General features: G+C 40.6%; 1 protein-coding gene across 17 annotated transcripts in view; it reads right to left on the bottom strand.

Moving 5' to 3' along the window:
• ctnnd2b (catenin (cadherin-associated protein), delta 2b) overlaps window positions 1-23544 on the bottom strand; it is a 185118-nt gene that overhangs the window by 80568 nt on the left and 81006 nt on the right. For 11 of the 17 annotated variants that reach the window (XM_044218779.1, XM_044218781.1, XM_044218782.1 and 8 more), the window contains 6 exons: window positions 14469-14503; window positions 11783-11899; window positions 4672-4823; window positions 4281-4454; window positions 2269-2414; window positions 157-407 (listed from right to left, as the gene is read on the bottom strand). In XM_044218779.1, coding sequence (XP_044074714.1) covers window positions 157-407; window positions 2269-2414; window positions 4281-4454; window positions 4672-4823; window positions 11783-11899; window positions 14469-14503 — 875 coding nt within the window. The remainder of the gene's footprint in view (window positions 1-156; window positions 408-2268; window positions 2415-4280; window positions 4455-4671; window positions 4824-11782; window positions 11900-14468; window positions 14504-23544) is intronic. The other 6 variants (XM_044218780.1, XM_044218793.1, XM_044218783.1 and 3 more) reach the window with 1 other exon arrangement.

Here is a 23544-nt window from a genome sequence, read left to right as displayed (position 1 = left end):
CCCACAAATAGTTAAAATTGGAATCAAATGACTAGAATGGACTATCTACATATATTTCAAATACATTTAAAATGGACATGTCCCTAAAAAGGATATATGACACAAATGCATTTCACACATCCACATATAAAGAAGTAATAATAAAAGTGTCTTGACCTCTACCTGCCAGGCTACCAGGCCTTTGCAGGGTTGCGTTGGCGTACAGCTCATGGGAAATCTTGTAGCTGTCAGCTCCGATGTGATGCAGCATCCTCTTGGTGGGCGACAGGGTGGCATAGCTGCCCACCACCGAGCTAAGCTGGTGGATGGGCGATGAGGTGTGGTTTCCCCCTGGGGAGGCTGCCATGGGGAGGGGGGAGGAGGAGCCAGCGGCACCCGATGCTACCATGTTGATGGGCGACGAGGTGCTGCAGGAGGAGGAAATGGAAAGGTTTGGTTGGTAGTTTTGTCACATTGTAATTTTTGTGTCCAGAGTGAACATTTCCCAGAATGAGATGGATGGTGGAAATCTGATCTGTAGCACTGGAGGAGCTTTGTCAAGCCTGAGAAAATAAAATGGTTTGGGCTTGAAGACTACAATGTTTTAACAGAAAGCCTGCGTTAAAAACTGGGGGGGTGGAGTTTGAAAGACATGGGTGTTTACTAGACTGGGAGGGACTAATGAAACTGTACTGTATATTCTACAGTATATCAGCTAGTTCCAGCTCTATACATTACATATACATACATTGAGTGAAATATTCAAACCCAAGACTGGCTGCACAATTCCATCAAACAGATGTATTTTAGATGTCGTGTGCATCATTTTATACACATTTCCCCAAAATTCAGACATACGATGTTTGGTATCTTTGGAAATTTTGGAACCGCCACGACAATTTTAGATAAAGTTCTTTGTACATTTGGATACACAGCATGAGCTTGTAATGACTGGCCCACCAGCAATCTACTTTATACTACTTTTTGTTGCGCATGTCGTTGCCTTGTACTTGTGTAATGACAATAAAGTTCAATCTAATCTAATCTAATTTATTATGGGTTTAACACTGTATGTCTTTTTCAATGTACAGTAAAAACTGTACTTCAGGAGCTTCATTAAAGATTTATTAGTCATAAGTTGTGCACCAAACCCCCCCATTCATTGCATAGAACTCTGTAGACCATTACGTGTATTATGTGTGTTAGTCTGTGGTAGGGTAAAACGTTAGGCCGACCAATTGCAGAAAAGACTTTCTTTGAATAAGTCAAACACCCAAAAATTTGTGAGCCCAATGCTTTCAAAATCTAAATCTAAGGCATTAGAAAAGTATAGGGACATAAAGCTATACAAAGACCAGACCTGTGTTCTAGGTCTTTGCCTTAATCGTTTAACCATGTTTATACTATATTCAGGCAAACATTTGCAGTACATCTGTTGCAATGCTTGTTGCAGCACTACTTAAATTGGTTTCAGCATTTTTTTTTATATCGAGGCAGGCGGAGGCATGATAAAGTACAATGTAAAACTACTACTATTAGCACTGGAGTGTAACATGACTAATAGAAGCAGGGAGTTTTGTTGTGAAACAGACTACATGCTAGAAAGTGTTTTTTAAAGCTAGAAATCTCAGCACCACATGAAGTAATTGTTGAGTCATTGGTATAAATAAACAACCATATTGACCCCTGCAGATATATTCTTTTGTGCTTTGGTACCATAGACTGTATATAAAGATGTGTCTCCGCTTCCTCCCACTGTACAAAAATGAAGCCAAAATATCCCAGATACAGGCGCTGCCATCTTGCACTGGTGACGCCATTTGGAGCCAGAGTCTGTGCAGTATTGATCGGAGTTGGAGCCGCGATATCGAGGTCCCGCCCATACACCCAGCAGGGCTCAACTGTCAATCATGATGTGAAACCCCCTTTTTATAGCATCAAATAACTAATTAGAACCAAACTTATCAGAAAAATAAACACTTGAACATCCATCAGCGTGATAAGAACTATCTAAAATGACAGAAACCATCTTTGGGAAAAATGTATTTGATGTGTACTTTGATTTTTTTGTTTGGTTTCCCATCCGCTAACATGAAGGGGGCGGGGTTTATGACCTATACTGCAGCCAGCCACCAGGGGGTAATCTAGATGTTTTGGCTTCACTTTTGGGGTGTTATGTTATCCATCTTTATATACAGTCACTGTTTGGGACCAGTAAAATACTTACGTAATGTGCTCATAACAATAAGCCCTTATTAAATCAATTGGTCAGACTGATATTGAACCAACCTGTAGGACTTGGCAAGTCGGCTGGGTGACTGTTTGGGCGAGGACACCCTCTGTAGCGTGGCATAGCTGGGCATGTCAGAGGAGGCTGATCCCAGGCGCTGCAGCTTGGTAGGGGATCCCACCGCCTGCAGAGGGGAGCTCACACGCTGTAATAGAAGGAGTTGTACTTCATTAAAGGGGAATGTCACTCACTTTAAATATTCATCTACACTTCTTATTCATATAATTATTTCCAGAGACATGAACAACTCCCCCCGGAGCTGGAAAACCAGAGAGCATAGACTCTAATCTGTGATAACATCCTAATGAAGAGCTTGGAGTTATCAGACCAAACATGAAGGGATGACTCTGAACTTTTATAACCAAATGAACTTGAAATGTGAATGCGAGCAATGGGCCGCCAAATGATGTTCCCTCAGAATTCTAAACATGCATTTTCATTTTGTTCCAACTGGGGAAATAAGTTGAAGAAACATTTGCAAGGTCTTGCAGTTACAGAGATAAACGTACAATTTTAAACACTCCATTAATTTAGATGAGCGTGATCAAGACATGCGGAAGTGAGGATGCCAAGGAAACAGTGGAACAGTGCCAGTATGTTTAAATTAAGACATGATTAACAATGTTCTTAAAGTCCTAAACTCTGAGCCCAGAATTCATCGCAGTGCAGCAAAAGAAGCAATAAAAGAGTAAATCATCTAAGAGGCCAGAATTGAATACAAGTTTGCTGCATTGTGGCTGCAATGTTGATAAACCCATTGTACTAATTGCAAGAAATATGCAGGATAAGCTATTTCTTCCATTGCTACCACGATAGCAGTGATTTAGGACAGATTTAGAGTCGGCACAGCAGTACGCACTGAGGCACCATGTTTGTAGTGTATAAAGCACTCAACATCTGCCACAAATTTAACTAATACTTTGGTAGTGAAAAGGTTCACCCAAAAGAGTGGAGTGGTGTAATCTTCTGCAAGTCAAGACTAATGTGTGTGAGGGCGAGTTCACTCTATTAGGTCAGTATACAGTTATCTTGCAGGATTTTTACATCTGTCAACAAAGTATGTTTTTTTCTCTGTCAGCAGGATATGTCAAAAAGTGACAAGTAATTTGGCAACAGAGATTTGGTGGATTTGAGATTTGAGTTAGCCATAACTGCTATGCTGCATTGTGTGTTTTAAACCTGGGAAGGGAAAAAAAACGTTTAACAGATATTGCGCCTTTGAAAGCTGGTGAAATGATAAGCATTCATAGGGGTTACCTTGTAGTATTCTTTAAGGAATATGCCACCAAAACGTCATTAAAAGGTCAATGCCTTGGTTTGAAAGGTGGCTCTAAGATTCACCACACTTAAAGGCTGGTCCCCACAAGTGACACAGTGAAGTTCATCTGCGTGTCCTTGCAAAATAGGTGCCGCTTGAGGCTTGGTGACATAGGGACTATTTGCAGGGTTCGTTGATGAACTACTGTAGCTGGCAAGCTAACAACAAACACGCTAGCCAGGCAAGAACATGCTAATGCTAGTCAGTCACAACACAAGCTTCTTTCTTTATTCTCTGTAGCGAGCCATCTACTCTCCTTTGACATTTTGCTCTCACATTATACATTATTTAATTCATTAAAGAGTTACTGAAGAGGAATAAAGCAAGCTTTCCGAGCTAGCTAGCTTTCCAACTGACAGATAGCAAGCTTGTTAGCTCAGTCCCTTACTGGACAATAAGTTCACACAGTTAATTCAAGAGACGTATTGGTACTGTCGACACCTGTCTAATAACTCTCTCAAAACCATCAACCACCAAAGTTGAACTAAATGCGAAAGATTTACTCAGTGTATAAGAAATGATAAAATCAATAAAACAAGCCCGGAGTAACTAAAGCTCTTTGGTTCCACCAGATTGTAGCACGGTTATAGCAGTGTTAAGGATTTCACCAATAGTGTACTACTGAGAGGAGTGGAGAAACCATCTGTCAGACAGCAACTGAAGGATCACAGTATTCTGTTCAGGGATTTGTACCTGTGCAGGCAAAGTGGCACAGGAGTAATACATGGGTGGTCCAGCAGGTGCAGATCCACCCTCAGTGGGCATGTGGAAGGCGCTGCCATGGGCCTGCTGGGCAAATGAGTCTCTCTGGGACTGGGAGGGAGAGTCTGTTCCCACTAAGTGGGCAGCTGCACGGCTGGATGTCACCTAGAGAGGGCAGAGTGTGGAGAAAGATGAGAGAGCGGAGGAAAAGAAGGGGGCAGGAGAGTGAACAAAGAAATGGGGGTGAGAGACAGTGCGGAGATTCGGAGAACGCAGAAAGGAAGGATAAAGAAGCAGAGGGGTGGAGAAAGATGGAAATGAAGGAGGGAAGTAGGAAAAAAGAAACAAGGAAAAAGAAGTAAAAAAACGTGTATGTGCATACCTGGTTGTAGATATGAACAGCCCCTCCAACCTGCCCGCTGCGGCCCATGACCGATTCCCCAAGTGCCAGCCCTTGGTTACTATGGTAACCAGCTGCTGCATAGGCATCCTGGTTGTTGAGCTGCAAAGCGCTTTGGGACAGAAGTCCTTGTCCTGATGGGAAAAAGAAAAAGAAGAGAAGAAGTAAGAAAGTATTAAAGGGTAATGAGTAACATCAAAAGACGTGATCATTCAGCCTGTGCAGCGAAGATATACTTGATGGCTGTTGTTGGTGTTGTTTCTTTGTGTAAATTCTAATCAATTCTGCATTTTTCTGTGAGAGAAGAAATAAGAGGAATTTGTGTTTGGAGTTGGAGAGATGTCAAGTGAGGTTATGTCATGATTTGAAACAAACTTTTTGATCCCTGTCAAAAGCCACCTTTGAGACTTGGTTTCACTTCTGTCACGCTGCTTTTATATAACTGTTTTCAGGCGACTTTTACTTCTGTAACAGTCCATCTTTGTGTAAAGATTTATTCTGTTCATGGCCTTGAAGGCGTTTTGTAACCCAGTTTACATCCCACATGTTATACAATGTATTTCTTTTTTTTTTTTTAAATGGGAAAAGAATGAATATGAATACAACGAATATAACTGTCTCAGTTTGCAACAGACCTTGAAATGAAGAGAAGAGAGAAGAAAAGAGAAGAAAGAGAAGACTGAAAGCTGAAATAGAATAAAATAGAATTCCTTGTCCTCTTTTTCGAGACACACATTTGCTTTTTACCCACTATGTTATTCCAGCCTCTCTCCACTCTTTACCTCTCATGCTCTGTGACCCTGAAATCTCACTCTGTTCCTGACCTCCATTTAAAAACACACTCCTTCTTAAAGACTGCATAAAGACTGGAAGTAGCCGAGTGAAAGCTAACCTGGCGCAGTTCAAAAATACGCAAAAAAAACAAAAACTAAAACTTATTGTTTGTTTAATTCGTACACAAACAGAAATGTAAAAACAACAAGATGTGGTTTCATGGCGAGTTACGTTCTGGAACTATCTTGGCGACCAGTGGCCACTCGCAGTGCTAGCTTAAAAATGTCAAACTTTTCCTTTAAACCACCCATGTATCTTTGGAGAACTTTCAAGGTGTATTTCTCTTTCTTTGAGCAGCTGCTGCCGATCCCTTAGGTCACACAGTGAAATCTTTATGCCTTTATAAGAGATTCTGACAGGGGAGAGAGAAGGGGAGTGACACGCAACTGGTCCCCGGTCAGATTCGAACCGGGAAAGTTGCGGCCCATGGCTGGCAGCTTCCAGTACCACCTATTACACAAGGACGTGTGAATGGATTTTGTTTTGTCACTTTCTGGTGTGACCAAATACTTGTGCCACCAGATTCTAGTCTGATAATGACCCAAACTGACAGACGTGGGGTGTTGGAAAAAATAATGAGTGTCTGGCACAACAGTAGTGTGGCTTAGAGGGAAATAAGCAAAACAGCATCTAGGACGTCTAACGACATTCTGACAAAAATGACGATTTTTTTTTTCCTTTTTCTCACATAGTTTGACAACTTCTGTGACCGGTAGGTGCACTGAGTGCTCTTCTATGCATAACTGTAAAAACAGCGAAGTAAAAGAGTTATGATGCTGTTGGTGCTGTCAAGTGAAACAAAGAAGTTGGTCCCTGACACCTCTTTTCTGATCGCCTGTGTACATCACACAAGTCATGGAAGACAGCATGCTATGATTGGTCAAGATCCAACGTGTAGTCTGACATGTCTCTTGGACAATAACGTATGATAACAATTTATGACACAGTGATCATCTTGAAAAGCCAGCTTTAGACATCCAGTGAAGTTACAGCACTCTAATCTCATCTTCAACATAGCTTTAAACTACATTGAGATATAAAGCAGGTGTTCATCTCACTTTAGGTAAGTAAGAAGTAAAGAAAAAGCCACCAAAAACCCAACTATTCCTTCAGAGGTAGATACATTTATCATGTTTTTTGTCATTTTGTGAAACATTAACAATGACTAAGCTTATCTTCTACACATCTTCTTTTTGTAATGTCATCTGTCAACTGCAGTAAAAATTCAAGCGTGAGAATCATTGAAACACTGCTGTGTAACACCTTCCAGTGGAGCTTTTTTATTACCACAGCTCTTACTCTTCCACTTCCACATTCAGGCTTTCATCCAAAATCTACCAAAGATCAGTCGGCCAGACTCCAGCTGGCCAGTCCTACAGTCAGCTACCATTGAGCTAGCAGCTGGTCAGCCATGAAATCAATCAGTTAGTCAATGGTAACTTTTCAGTTCAGGAATCCGACTTGCAGTAACATCAAATGAACTCTGCTGATCTGTCTTAGATGCCTCAGAGTCAGTTTGTCAAAGTGGATGTAATTTATTTTCTCTGGGGGCATTATGTCAGTTTGTTGTGAAACTCTGCAAACGTTCAGATCTTTGTGGTAACAAAACTAACTGATTAATAGTAGATTCACAGTAGAGGCTGACTGCGTATGTGTTTGTCATCATAAACACATATAGCCAAAGCATAATGTGATAAAACGCTTCATTACTAATTTTACACACAGCCTCATTCATGTTTCTGAGGCATTTGCAGTCTCGTGATTTGCACACGGATAATTAAATTTCTAGCCTAACACATATTACAAACAAGCTGTATGTAAATTATAGCACACACAAATGAAACATAATGAAAAAGCATTTATAGAATGTTTTGTAGACTGTAAACTGTGAATTTGCCTGGATGGCCCATAAAGTTTGAAGTGACCTTAATTGAATCATTTGAGGAGGACGGGAGGGCAGGAGCTGCTTGTGCGTCAGCCAAAACTCTCCCATCCCTCTTATTAAAACCCTGTAAAATTTTTGATGCACCCTTGATTAATTCACTTTTGGTGATGATAGCAATGATGTGCCTCATCAACAACTTTAATTACAGAAATAAAACTCATTTTTTACCCAAAATGTTACATAAAACATGATGTCTCCCAGTAGCATTTTGCTGCAGTGCAAATACAGTGTACTCTGTCCACTTTTACAACCACTACATCTGTTTGCCTTTCTGACAAACAACTCACTGCACTGGAAAAATTACTTTACTGCATTATATCAGCTCTAAATAGACTTATAAATTCCTAGCGCTCAGTATCTGTACTCTCAAAGGAGTTGTTGAGCTGTCCTCCATCAACAGTGGCTGTCCCTTTAATCTCCACGGATGTCACTTTTTTGCCAGCAGTCTAAGAATCAAACCAAGAAAAGCACATAAGACAAGAAGAAACTGCTTGTTTGTGATCATTAAACAAGAGAGATGAAAAATCATAGTGTGCCAGTGGTCAACATCAACTGCATGGGGCAGATAAAGTCAGCAGCTAACGGCAAATGGAGTCACTCCGGATAAGCGCGTTGGAAAGTAAAGCTCAACCAAAGTGAAAAGTCACTTTAAAGTACAGCGAATGGCTCCTGTAGGCAGTGTAGCTGGCGATTGTGAATTATTTAAAAGTGATATTAAGCTAAGGGTGCTGGGTGAGTTTACTAGGTCAAGGCCTCCGTTTCCAACACAGGCCCATCTTGGGTGAGTACACACACAGGAATACAAAAACACATAATGCAATAAAAAAATTCGTTCTCCAGGCCTGTTTCAGATTGATTCACACACTCCCGCACACATGCACACAAACTCAGATGTGTGTGTACAAAGCCGGGGGATGTTTTCCACACTTTTTGTTTGCCACCTTAGGTGTGTTTCATATGGGTAGTGGAGCCTTTAGGGAAACGAAGGGCCTCATAAATACATTATCACCGAGATGGCAAACACTAAAGGCTCCACTGAATCCATCTGCGGTGAGAGAGTGAGGGAGTGTGTGTGTGTGTAGGAAGAGGTAGGGGTGTATTAGTGTATTAGAAGGAAAGTAATGGGGTGCCATAAGAAGGTCTCTGCCTATGCATTTTAATATCTTTTCAGAGTTGAGTGAACACACAAACACACACATATGTATCACTCACTCCTGCTCCACGATCGCATGCATGAACACCCACCACATCTGCATTTACCTGCATGCATGTAGTCGTGGACGGTCTGACCCTGATAGACCTGCTCTAGCTCACTAATCTCGTTTTCTGTCACACACACACACAAAAAGTTGAGTGGCTTTTCTTCCGCATCATGATTAGCGTTCTCTATTGACACATTTTAATATTTCATGAGTTGTCTATTTTTAGATACCCAGTAGAGGCATGCGCAGTCCCCTACGGGCACACACACATAAAACTGCATGAACAGTCCCAAATAGCTGCGTACAACATAGCCATATACACACAGATTAACATGCACACTGGTGAGCATCACCAGCATGAAGCATGAAGACACTCACTGTTGCTGTGTCGCACAAATCTGCTCAGCAACTTGAGTAAAGGAGTGTATTCTGCTGCTGAGTGTGTGTGTGTGTGTGTGTGTGTGTGTGTGTGTGTGTGTGTGTGTGTGTGTCTTGCAGGTGTGTGCGTACTTATTTCGTTCTATGTGTATAATGCTTCTTTTCATGCTACATTGCATTTGGCTTTGTGTTAAGTAATGTCGTTACCAGCTGAATGTTCGCTGGAAGATGGTGGCAGATTTATCACCAAAAATTCTCAGTAATTTCTAAAACAATGGGTCCTTGATTCCGGACAGAAGTAGACAAAAGCAAGCTTTCCATTTCTAGCCAACAACTGTCAATTTTTCCAGCTGAAATGACAACATTCGCTGGCAGATGTTATCAGCTGTAGCTAGCTAGCTAATTAAGCTAACGTTAGCATGACCCTGAGTTGGTCGAAAATACGGTCTCGAGTTGACTTTTTAATGTTTCCAGCTGACTCATTTTAAAATGAGAATCATATAAAAAGGTTTTTAAACATGCACTTCATGGCTACATACATGATAGGCTAAAGATGCATGATGGCCCAGGCAAAAGGTCAGCATTCATGTACAGTAGGAGATATTGAAAGAAATATAATTGTTCTGGTATTGGAGTGTGGGACTAGTATTTTAAGTATGAGACGGAAAAATGTAAAATTAGACTTTAGGATGAGGACTGCTTGGCAAGTGTAACGTTATCTTGGCTAACATTGGTTGCGGTTGCTGGACTGTTAACTTCCTTTTATCCATTAAAGAGCAAGACAGAGCCACTAGCGTAGACTCTGATAGCATCCAGGACCGGCTTCCACACAGTGGGGAAATACTGCACAGTGGATGTGCTGGTCATAACAGGATTTTTCTTAACATAGCCTGTAACCCCACAAACTAATATAGTTAGTTAATGATATAATCCTTGGTCTTGGAAGTAACACTTAATAGTGTTACTACTGCAGAATGGTAGTAAGCTAGTTAGCTGGACATGCTAAGTATCGCTCTTCCTACAGCCCCACATGCTGATGTCAACATGTGGGGAAATCCAATACTTGCCAAGCCTTCTGTGCCTAGTTATAGTTTCTAAACTATGACTGGACAATCAATGTTTGTTTGAGGGGTTTAGCGTAAGGTACTTTAAAGCTACATTGTTTTGGTCATTTTGCTCTCTGTCTTTCTTGCTAATTTTTCTTTGTCACCCGCTCTGTCTCTCTTTCTTCTTTGTCTCTCTCCATCTGTCTCCTGCTTGCACGTTCATTCTTTTTTATTTTCTTCTTTTTTTTTCTAGAGGGGTCGTTGGTTACATAACTGTTATTTAAACATCAAAAATATCAAACAAAACTACCATTCCAAGTAGCATACATGTGTGTCTGTGTTTGTGTGTGCTTAGCAATGATAGCATGTGTGCATAAGCAAGCCTATGCATGCAGGCCTGTACACCTTTCTGTGTTTTTACTCATACCTGATGATGATGATGATTCACACCTCATGTGTGATTATTTATGCATGTCTGTCTATCTGCGCACATTTATGGCTCTATGTGCCTGTGCTGTATACTTGCATGTGTGTGCGTGCGTGTGTGTGTGCGTGTGTGTGTGTGTGCCTCCCCTCTCTGCACTGTGAACAGCAGGCCAGCTGACACCTCAGCAAGGATGGATTAGCATATCAAACTACTGGCACGACTCCGCATGTCTCCTGACAGCTACCTCTCTCCCATGAGGACTATACAAGAGACATGGGTATCATGCCTGGGACCGAATGAAAAAAGATGAGAGTGGAGCAGAGAGGTATATGGAGTTCAGGATCTCACTGAGAGCTCTTATAAACAACTGGTTGGCACTCTGGAAATAAAACAACAATACAACAAGTGTGAAACCTTTTTCCTTACTATCTGTCTTAGTCTAGTAACCATTTCTGTCAAGGCTTTTTAAAGCTGCTCTAAGTTCAGTTCTGCTTTTGCCAACTACTGGTTCAGACTATATGCAGTTAATGAAAGCTTTTGCTTTTGGTCTTCTAAACGCTCAATGTCTGGTAGCCCAAACCTTAATTTAAAGATTGTGTTTGGTGCGTAAAAGTGCATTTGGTGTAAACTGAAGTAGTTAGCATGAGCATAAACATTCCCCATGGGTGAACAGACAAAGAAGTGTAACCCACAGAAAAAGAACTCTCATCAATAGAAAATCCAAGGAAAGACATAATCATGCTGGACACACTTACAGACAAGTGGTATAGATTTTGTGGATCACCACTCATACTATACTTCTACTGAAAATGATTTAATTTTGTCAAGTATCACTTTTGGAAAATGTGATGAAATCTAATAGCCTTTGAGCAGAACATGCTAATTAGAGCAAGTACTTAAGTGAAATGATCTCACAGGCCTGATTAAATGTAAAAAAAAGTAACCTAACTGTCTTCTTTTTACTATTTAAGGACTGAACACGCTCTTTTCAACGCCATATTGCTCACTAGTGTTATAGTGCAGGCTGGCTTTGTGAACAGCATTTGCTCGGTGAATTCACACACATTCAACAGGTTAATCATCCAAAATCTGCAGACTCCAGCTCTGCAGAATATCCATTCCTGCTTGTCTTTGATTGCATTTTACCTACTCTCTTCTAAGCTATCCATCTCGGCCATCTCAGTAAAGAAAACTACCAGGAGAAATAGTTTTCTCATTCTCCCTTAAATAAAATCCCTCTTAATCATAACATTGGCCTTACTGTCTCCTGTAGAAGTGTCCTGTGAGTCCAAGATGCCCGATTCCTGGAGCGATCGGATACAGGAGTCCACCAGCTCCAGGCCTGTCGTCAGCTCCTCCTCTATGTCCTTCTGTCCATCTACATGTGCACAAACAAGATAGGAAAAAAACATGAGTTGACACAAAGACACAGCTTCTTCTGTCACCTCCAGTCTGTTCCTCCATACTTCTACACTGCAGCACGGGACTCAAGCCACACTCATGGCTGGATTAACCCAATAGGGGATCCTGCAAAAATGAGCTATGGGCCCCCACTGACCTCCCCGCCATTCCTGCGACTATACATGGCAGCTTCATTATATTTAGCCTGGAGCCCCAGATTCCAACCAGGGCTTCTATGATGGGATACTGTCCTGCCTCAGGTTTGTAGTATGTGGAATTCATTTGTAAGACAAATTTATTTAAGAATGTGTGCCTTGTAAATGCTGAAATCAACTGAAATATTAAAAGGTCTTAACTGTTTTAACTGATTGACACAATTTGCGTCATAAATCGCATCATGCACATACTGTGGGAACCAGCATCTCCAATGTCCACCGAGGATTAACATCCATAAGTCCATTAAGAAATCATTAAAAAAAAGACACTTCTTCTAACTTACTGTTACAGTGCACACAAGAACTGCTAGCAGCTAATACAGCACGACATTTCATGGCGCACTTTCACCAAAAGGAAATTTAGGCTAAAAAGGGGGGCTAAGCTAACTATGCTTACTGTCCACAGTAGGATTTTGGAAGTAAAAAATACTAATAAATACCAATATTAATCAATTGTACTGTAAAATAACAGGAGTGACAAAGTCAGTGACAATGGACATTGTTTGTTTTACACTATCAATACATTGTCTGACAGTACTAAGGCTCAGAATGTCCCATCAACATGGTTATTAAAACCTTGGAACGCTAACACTCTTCTCTATACATTTATATACAGATATTTACTGTGTTTTGAAAACCTATAGACATGCAGGCAAAAAGTGCAAATCATTTCAAGTTGTTTTTTAAATAAAAAAAAACTGTCCCAGAACAGAACTGAGGCTCTTTTTTTTTTTTAAGATGTTATTTTTATTAAGATGTTTTTTTAAGATGAATGTCATGCTTGGTAAGACTTGTAGTGACAATGCCGTAAGCATGTAAACAGAGAGTGAAAACTGAGCAAAATGAAAAAAAAAACTGAAAAAAAAAACTATATATTTACACAGGGCTCCTCTACAAGACAGGGCCTTCAGATTAGATAATACTCCATACTTTAAGGCTCTGATTTGAGTTAATATTAATTATATAATTTACTGTGAGTTAATTTACTGACACAGTAAACCTAGGCCTTTCGAGGCGCCAGACAGTTGCCTGGTTGGTAATCCAACCTTGGCCACACGAATTACCTTCCACATCTGACCCATCAAAATACAATTAGACTTTAGAGTAATGTGTAAGGGTAAACCTCGGGTCAAGGGTAAAAACCTAATTGATAATCCAGCAACAAATCTTGTGGGATCTAGGTCTGTGAAACGCCGCCTTGTACTTAGATACCAGGCCGTTTGTCTGTCAGAGCGAGGCTGATAACATGCCCAGTGTCTTCAAGTTAGAGAGGGCTGCCAAGGGGGATAAAACCTTACAAATGAGTCTTAGGAGCAACATTAATCTCTTAGAGAGAGAGAGAGAGAGATGGTAATAGTAAAGGCCTTAGTGAGTGGATTTAGGAGGCTGATTTTATTGACTTCGACTGACGCAATTGCAGACTGATGATGTTGATGCTGTTGATGAAACATTTCCAGTGCTGTCTGCGGCATTACGCTGGATTTTCTCTCACCCTCACACAGACAAGCCAAAACTCATTTTTAAACCTGCGTGATCCAGAAGTGATGGGTTTTTAATGATTTGTGAGTGATGACGAGATCAAAAGGTCTGATTGGACTGAGGGAGGGTTTTCCTTTTTTCGTGACAGAGTAAATTTAGTCTTTCTGAGGCCGAGTGGTTAGGGCTTCAGTGCAACAGATGGGGACCGCAGCAGACACCGACAGCCTTTAGTATGAAACGTTTTGACCACAAACCTTTAGTCACCTCTTTGTTGGCAGAGGTCGCCAACCCTGCACTCAGATAATCAATCTAGTCTCAACACCCTATACATCTCAACATGACTGACAAAGATGGAGAGAGAGAGGGAGACTTAAGTGTCATGCATGGGTGGTGTTTCTTCAGCTAAAATGCTGTCAAAGAAGTTGTCGAGCCCAGAGAGGTGTCTTCATTTGACTTTCAAATCATCTAAAGGCCTCACACTCATTGATTCTTGTTGTCCTTTATGAAAAACACTTCCCATCTGGCTCTCCAAACAAGTTAAACTAAACGCTGAGAATTATTTGCAAATGCTGTTTGACCTTTACTCAGCTGTCAGAAGGGCTGAGGCATGGTGGGGGAATTTGAGCGACATGAGTTTTTTGTAAGAACAAGCCTTTTTTATTCGGCGCAGAGAGTTTGATTGAGTGTTTTAACTGCTGCAGCAACCATAGTTCTTTTACAGGATTACATCGATATCTTGTTAGTGCATGATGGGGGATTTCTACAATGGCCACCATTGTAATAATCACTGTCAGCAATGTGCAGTGCTGGAATGCAAATAATGTACTGAGAGCATTTAAGAGGAAATATTACCTTGGTTGTTCCAGCGAAATTTCTCATCGGCTGAACTGCAGGAGACAAACAGAAGCAAACAAGGTTAGAAAATTACATGTAACACTAACTTTTGTTCTTCTTTGTTGATGCACTAGCAGGACAATTTTACACTGTAACAGCATTTCCGTCAGCCTCACATGCAATAAACCATCTCTTTTTCCCATCAAAATCCACTTTATAGTATTGTTATAAAACAGGAATACCACAGACAACACTGGCTTGAAGCGTTTTATATCACTTTATATCATCTAGTGAAAACCTTTATTCTCCATTTGCAGTTTTTTCATGTTTTACCTTCAGCTGAAGGATAGGCAAAAAGCAAAGTCCTGAGGTTTGGAAAATTTCTTCAAGACCTTGGGTAGAGAGACCCTTATCAAAACCAATAAGATACACTCCAAAATACATTGGTGTCAAGCTAAAAACAAGACTGCTTTTGGAGAAACAACAGTGTTATCCTCATCCTGTCATAGAAAAGATGACGAGAACAAAGGACTTTGAGATAGAAAGGTTTGTAAAAGGGCAGTGAGATGCAACTAAGAAAGAGAAAATATAAGTTTAGGCTGGAAAAGAGGCTTTGCTTTGGAAAGAGAAACAAAATATGACAGTGTACCAAAATAGTACAGAAAGCACAAAGAAAACTATTCATACAGACACATGCACTGATGTGGTACTATGTAGTGACCATAGAAGATATATAATAGATGGCTCCTCGATTTAAACCAGTGCCATTTCCATGACTGAGAGATCAATCCATTTTTTTTTCAAATTGATTGGCTATATTGAAACGACAAATGAGAGTTATTCTACACTTATTCTGCCATTCTGCCAAATTAGATAAGATAATAAAAAGTATAATTTGGTTATGTTTGTGAATACAATCTACTGTCTCATGTAAGTGCACATAACTAATTTATTATTTCAGCAGAATTCCCGACTGAAAGCAAAAAAGATTCAATTACTATATTTTTGAAACATTACAACACATAGTTAACACCCATGCTCTCCTTTGCTATACAGACAAAAAGTCACAAAATCCCCCTTTGAAAATCTTGCAGTTTAATTGAATTTTGCTTAGGGCAGTCGTTATATATTTTGTTAAACAACTCGTTCTTAATTTTCAGTCAATTCTTGTAAATTTGGTATTAAAAAGGTAAAACATAAATTCAATGGTTCAGTGAATGACCATCTTCAAACTGCAGTTTAATAATATCATTGTTCACCACCTGTTTCTTGCCTTCCTTATGCCTTTCTACTAATACTTATTGTCGGCAGCCGTCGACAGCGATGGCAGACCCTGAAATACCCAACATGCAGCTCGACAAGATGCTGATTCTCAAGCCCTATACAGTATACAGTGCTTTCAAATGAGTGGACCAAGTGGGTGTAGTTCCACTATTTACCTGCTTTACTGTCTGACAATCAACAACACTTACAGTTACACTTACAATCATTGAGTTTCTAAATGACTCAATAATTGCCTTAACTGTCAATATCTGTCTGTCAGTGTAACATTTTGAGGTTAAAACACCCATTAACAGACTGTGACAGATATTGCCGACTTTTTGTAAGTAGAATCAATTGTGTTACTGTGCATATGTCTGATCATTTTCTTGGATTGCTGCCATATGCTGCAGTTGTCCCACTTGTGCTTTGATAAACTATTTACTACGATAGAGACCACAAAACACATCTGATCTGTAATGATCACTGGCTGAAATGAGCAGGTTTTTACAGTCACTAGCCCTCATTTAAGGAACAGAATATGAAGCAAGAATACAGGGTACAGTAGATAAGATTTCATAAGATACAAATCTACAGTATCTCTTTTCACAGCCAACATTTTTATATTCAAGAGAAGGGGAAGCAAAAGCATCCTTCCATTGTAGCCATGAGTTGTTAACTGTTAGTCAGGGTGTTTCCTCCAGTTGGGGCATCCCTGACATATGTTCAATACTGTGTAGTGCTATAGATCGACATCTTTGATTCTTCTGCTGCAGGTTTTACCCCCTCACCCTGTATATACAACATGAGATGTCATCTATGTCTTTCAAATCATCCGTCAGATGATTGCGCAGTTGTAAAACCTGCTTGATTGGGTTTCTAAAAAAGCTAATAGCCCAGTCAGTTAACCCTGTCAAGTCTCAAATGTACTTCTTTTTGTCCTTTCAGTTAATGTTACACATGCAGAAAATGGAAGGTTCACCATTTAACCATTACTAATAGGTTCGCTATGAATTCATGTCAGCAAGATTTAATGCAGCCTTAAAGACTGGTAAGCTATAAACTGTAAATAAGACCTGCTGCTGTCTGCAGGTTAGATGGCCCATTATTTTTTACCAGGTTAATCATCAAACCGCCTTGTTTAGCTCCACTGGCTGAAGCTACTAGCAGGACAGTCAATACTGCAGATCAATTCGAACAATTCAAATGCTAACATTACCCACCCTGCTACAACCCAAGCTACATAATGATATAAGTTGGCCGTAGGCACAATGCAGTACAGATAATTAACTGCCAACAAGTATAGCAGATCAGTGCAGTGTGACTTTACATCATAATCCATTCCAAAGCTCTACACACTGTGTACACTCTTAAAAGTTTGAGACACTTTACATAAAAGCATCACCACTAAGTTGTGTTTAGTGCTCCTCTGATCCTTCCTGATCTTTCCTAGGAGGCGATGTGTCCACTTCTGAAACCTGTTGAATCCATCAGCCTCAAGGGGGTCGAGTGCTGCATTTAAACGCATTTCATATCCGAGTCCACCTTGACTGGTGGCTGACCGACCATGGTGATGACTTCTTTATGCGAGATAACAATGTTCTCATGTCTGTATGCTATATGCTGTATGAAGCTAGAACCAGCAGGTGATTAGCTTAGCTTAAAAGACCTGAAGCAGAGGGAAACAGTTAGCCTTGCTCTGTCCAAAAAGTTATAAAAAGACCTGCTACCAACTACCAGCACCTCTAAAGCCCTATAATAATTTCGCCCTATCTTCCAGTCTTTATGCTAAGCTAATCACCTGCTTTCTACTTAGCACACATACAGTGGTATCAATCTTCTCATCTACCTCTTGATAAGAAAGCTGTGTGTATTTGTGTGTATTGTAATCTGTATTTCCCAAGATGTGAAACTATTCCTTAAAGACCTATGCTGACCGATGAATGTCATGTAGCAATATTCTCTCTTGTCAATACTGATTCAAAATGAAAAGTATTTTGGTATAAAATCCTCCGTATCTGTAACCCAAAGCCTCCACAGCTTCACTCCCTGTGGACACAGAACAGATGCTATTAAATCATCCCATTGATTACCTCCATTCTGTTTGTGTGTGTGTGTTTATGTGGTGTGTGACGGATTGTGAGGGGGAGCCAAGCAGTACATGTTAATGGGACCCTCTGTCAGCGATGCAGACTCCTCATTCATCAGGCGTTATTATACCAAACAATACACCCCCACACGTGCACATACACACACACAAGCTATACACAGCACACATTTGCTACACAAAGAAGGCACACACAAATGCATCACACAAAGCTAGGGAGCAGAAAAAGACTGAACCCGGGTGTCTCAGAGGATGGAGTGTGTTTATATCAGTCATGCACCTTGGATGGAGCAGGATGATGAGGATTATTATCACTAGTCTGGGTTCAGACAGCCAGTACTGATGACAGAGGCTGAGTCAATGTTTTCTTAAAGGGCAGGACAAACTGGTCCTCGCATTCTTTTCCTGCATTTGCTTGTGTCAAAATGTTGCCTCAGTACTCCTGAAAATACCTGAGTCGAGGTGAATGTGTGTTATTTACCAATGCCCAGTATGTGAGGTAGGTAAAACTAAATTCAAGGTGAGTGCTCTGGTAGAAACCTCGTTGGAAACTGTGAGGAAAGAGGCCAAGTGGTGTTATCATCAAGTGGTTACATCAACAGGAGTTGGAGCTGGAATAGAAAACAGTCCAGAGGGTTTCAGATTTCTGTCTGAGCTTGGGGGAAATATAGGAATTTGTTCACATTATCGGGGAGATCAAAACAGACCAGAACAGACTAGACTAGACAAGACCAGATAAGACCGGAGAGCAGAGGAGAAGAGAAGAGAAGACGGGAAGAGAAAAGAATTAAATCAGCATATAACAGAATATCTTGGAGGAGAACAGGCTAAACTAGACTACACTATAATAGAACAATCCTCAGTCTAACACAGTTGGATTGGATCATGAATCAGAGTCAGGGTGTGATCACTGGGTGAAAAGAGACGACCAGATTTTTTCTCTTCTGTCAGCTCTTTATACTCAGCCTTTTGCTATATATCTATTAGTGTCAAAGCAATTAGTTGATTAATCATTTATGTAGATTAACAGAAAAGGAATCACCAACAATTTTGATGTCAGAATAATTGTTTGAGTAATTTATCAAAGTAACAAGACTAAGAGTCTGCAGCCATGCTAGGTGAGGTTGTACCTTGGCACAGTAGTACTTTGAGCTAAATGCTAACATCAGCGTGCTCACAATGACAATGTTAACATGCTGATGTTTAGCAGGTATGATACCATGTTCACCATCTTAGTTTAGTGTGTTAGCATGCAACCTTTGCTAATTGGCATTAAAGACAACAGTACAGCTGAGGCTGATGAGAATGTCAATAGTTCTGCAGATATTTGGTCATAAACCAAAGTACTGGACAAATTAAAATGTTGACCTGATGATTGTGCTCGAGGAAAACGTCAGAGGATCACCAAAGTTATTCAAATTCATCTTGACAGGGACAGTACATAGGAATGTATCTATCAAATTTCGTGGCAATCCATCCAATAGTTGTTGAGTTGTTTTACTCAAAACCACAAATGGTGTGGCACTAGAGGAAAAGTCACCAAAGTCAGTGAGATTCATCCTCTGGGGACCATGAACATCTGTACAAAATTTCATGGAAATCCATCCAATAGATAGTTTAGTCTGGCCCACAGGTGTGGACCAACTTAATGTACTGAATGACTCACTAATTTGGCATCCCACACAATCGTTTGATGCTTATTCTGCTTTATATTATTGTGGGATGAATATATTTGGGTTTTGGAGTGTTGGTCGAACAAAACAAGCAATTTCAAGACGTCACTTGGGGTTCTCCGAAACGGTGATGCAGATTTTTCATTCATTTTGGTGCTTCTGGGATTGACCCACCGACCTTACTGTACAAATAATGGCTGACTGTATCTACCACCTGAGCTAGAGCCTTCCTCTTCCTCTCTTCTTTCTCTCCACGGCCACTCTGCCCACACAAACAGTCCTCCTCCTCCTCCTGGCCACCAGGTACATCTAATCAGACCTCAGTATCTGAAACAGCTCATTGACCCCTCGGCCCAGGAAACACAGAGAGTTAGTGTTTTTTCCAATCGAATCTCTATAGCATGTCAACAGGATGTGACAGTATAATTAGTGGGCCGAGAGAGAACTAATTGACAGCGTGATCAACTCGCCTGCTGCAGGTCACGCCATGGCATGGCACTTCATCACAACTAATGATATAATGATGTGTGCGTGTGTGTGCAGGTGTTAAGTGTGGCTTAGTTTGTGTATACAACACAGCACATGGGTCTTGTGTGTGTGTGTGTGTGTGTGTGTGTGTGTGTGTGTGTGTGTGTGTGTGTGTGTGTGTGCGCACAGGGATCAACAGTGGTTTTTGTGTTTGAATGTGCAAAGCTCAAAAATTTGATTGAGATCTGTCGCTGGAGACCACTACGGGGGCTTTAGATGTCATTAATGAAAAAAAAAAAACACCTTCACTGCTGTCTAATATGTGACTGTACTCATCCTCTGCTGCTTTTTGTTTGCACAAAATCCAAACATGTTATATAATCCTGTATAACATAATCCCAAGTAAAGGACAATATTGTTTACTGCAAGACTCAGCAACAATACTGGATTGGTCTCAAAATGCCTCCAGTTATCTCTACAAGCTAGAAAGACTGACCTGACCAAATTAGGATGGTGACATTAGAGCAACCTTCTCTCAAACCAATTAACCCATACTCGACTTATAATATCTTGTCAACCAAATGCCATCCCCACAGTCAATTCTTATTTAGTATAATGTACCGACCTGGGGTCTCATTTATAAAACAGTGCGTAGGATCCTTACTAAAAGTGTATGTGCACATAAAAGCCAAAAATGCAGTGCGGCAAAAAGAATTCAGATTTTTTAAACCATGCGTATGCACACCTACAGGTAACTTTCCCTTTATAAATCACAGTCCACCTGGAAATGTGTGGATCAGCCTCATATCCCGCCCTCTACACGCCCACATTCAACCATAAATAGTCAATGCAAAGCACCACATGGATACTGATGCATATAAATGAGCCTGCTTACGGTGAATCATGGCGACAACAGCCGAGAGGAAGACGAAAAAAAATGACTTTTTCTGACACAGAAATCGAGGTGCTTGTGAGGTGGAGGTTAGAAAGCACATATTGTTTGATGGCCACAGCAGCGGGGTCACAAACAAAAGAAAATACAGCCAGTTTAACAGAATTATATTATTCCCAAAAGGGTCTTCAGGCAGAAAGGTAAACATTATATATTGTTGATCATATCAAACACACACATGTCGGCTATTTCCAGTTGCCAGAAACCCCAGAGTGGTTAGTAGCCTAGTTGTATGTGTACCGGAATGGCGCGATTCTGTCTAATGCTGGACCATGGCCAGCACGGGCCAGGACATCTTTGTGGCCCCTGAACACTCGCTCCCTGTTGATCCTTCCATTCGCGTTGTCCTCTGCAGTGCCAGTGCAGTGGTATCCCCCACCCTGGGATATCATTTGAAGGTGGAAGTTTGACAGGGGAAGACATTTTTTCTGTCGGTTTTGTTATGCTTGGCCTGCATTTTGATTGATAATGAGGGTATGCGAGAGCTGTCACTTTATTTCCAGACTTTGCTAATTTTCACAATCCATATGTGCAGGTGGTGAAGATGTGCCGGGTGAGAAGGCAGAGTGTGTGTGCGCCACCGTGGTGTCTCAGTGCGCTGTGCGTCTGACAGCGCAGTCGTGTTCACTGCAGACTAAAATCGTACTTGGTGATATATGCACAGTATTCAAAGATATTATTAAAAACTACTGACGCTCTGTTCTACAATTCTTTAATGCTATTTGATGTTATCTTGGATTTCTACATCCAATGATGATTTCGTCAGTTACAGTCTGGCCCTCTCCTCTGCACTCCGGGGGTGGGGGATGTGATGGTGAGACAGCGCTGATGAAATATTGAGCGAACTTTGATTTAATATTTGAGTTGGCTTATATCTTTTACAATTGAAAGGTGCTTATGGAATCGTTATGGGTCACTACAAGCGCAAGTACAAATAACATTGCTGGTTTGAATGTTTATGATAATGTAGATCTATAATTAACATTTTATATTAAGTGAAATTAAAGGTGTGAGAGGCACCATTAAACAGTCTGGCTTCAGTTCACCACCTCACCATCTGCGTCACCAATTTCCCCTGTCTCCCAATGTTCTCCTGTCAGATTTCCATACGCCTCTTTCAGGCCCCGTTTTGTGCATACGCAATGGTTTTAAATGAGACCCTAGGTCTCCCAAAAATGTTGTTCATTTTATAATTTGCATTTGGAAATATGTTTTGGCACAATTTGTATGGGCAGATCTGAACACAGAAATCATACTCTGATGCAGACCAAAACAACCGCCTGAAGACCTTTTAGAGAAAGTGGTCCCGGCTCTGTCACAAACAAATTCTGGAGGTTCGTTTGTGGTGAAAACGTGATCTGACCTCGATCAGACCCAACAACAAGGCCTAATCTGCAAATTTGAGCTGAACAGACTCTTGTAGCCAGGTGTGCTTTGCATGCTGGGATGCGGATGAGCGAAATCGACAGTTGCTAGCAGCTAGCCGGAGAATGAAACGAGGTCTGACCTAGTAACAAATTATGTTGCCTTTTTGATATTTGGGCAGATAAAACCTTCTTCAGGACTTTCTTACTGTCTTTACTTTCTCGCACACATCTAACCAATGAGAGGAGGGAACGTTCTCACGTGGCTTTTAGCGATGTATTTTGGTTTGCTAGAAAAAGCAACAAGTTTTCCAACTCATCCACCGATTTGGACCAGAGCAAACAAACTATAGGATTGAAAACGCCCTCAGTAACCAAAACACATGGATTCCCAAACGTTTTTGCTCCGTGGATGATTTCTATATCATGGCCCCATAGCAAGTGCTCTGAGGCCTACTGGTCCACGGCCTGGGTGCTTCACATTTCCTCCAAAACAAATTCGCAAAGTAGATTAGCAGCTGGTCCTCAGTTTGTGTTCACTGACTTTCTGTACCAGCACCGTGCGCAGGTTGTTGATCAAAAATTAAAAAATTATCCTATTTTGTGTATCTTGGACTTTTTCTTTTTGCCGTGGTATTGAAAGAGATAGAGTATCGTTTTTTAGTTTTTTACTAGTATTGTTTCAAAGTTTAAAATTCTGAGATTGTGACAACCTTTAATTCGCAGTATATAGATGTATTTAGTATATATGAATATGTTGAGGGTCCACATTGATACGCAAGTAATGAACAAACAAGAATAAGGTGGCTGTATATTCCTGGGAACAACAGCAAAAGACACAAATAGTACTCATGAGCAGACCCTGTGCAAAACAATGGCTCTTATACATCTACTGTATTATGGTAACCTTTAATGGCTCACCTAATATTAATCCCTACAAATGAGATAATCAGCTGAAAGCTTATAAATCAAAATATGAGAAGAAAAACAGAGTTTTGCAGGACTGCTAAAGCTCAAGCTCCACCAAGCAAAGGTGTCTAAAATAAAACCTGATGCTACTTGACTAGTAATTGGGTCCATTAGGCTGTATGACACATTGCCTCTTATTGCCCTTCTTCGGACTATAATACAAGGGAATATATATATATATATATGTCAAGGTAAGGGGACAATTGGAGCTATATCAAGTAAATAGCAAGTTAGGTACAAGCTCTCGATTGCAATACCCAGTTGTGACAATTTTAGTTAAAAGCACCGCTTGGTAAAGCTG

This window comes from Siniperca chuatsi, linkage group LG13 (genome assembly GCF_020085105.1).
Source record: "Siniperca chuatsi isolate FFG_IHB_CAS linkage group LG13, ASM2008510v1, whole genome shotgun sequence".
Taxonomy (NCBI): domain Eukaryota; kingdom Metazoa; phylum Chordata; class Actinopteri; order Centrarchiformes; family Sinipercidae; genus Siniperca; species Siniperca chuatsi.
The sequence above is the reverse complement of the archived record's forward strand: the minus strand, read 5'-3'. Positions and strand labels throughout refer to the sequence as shown.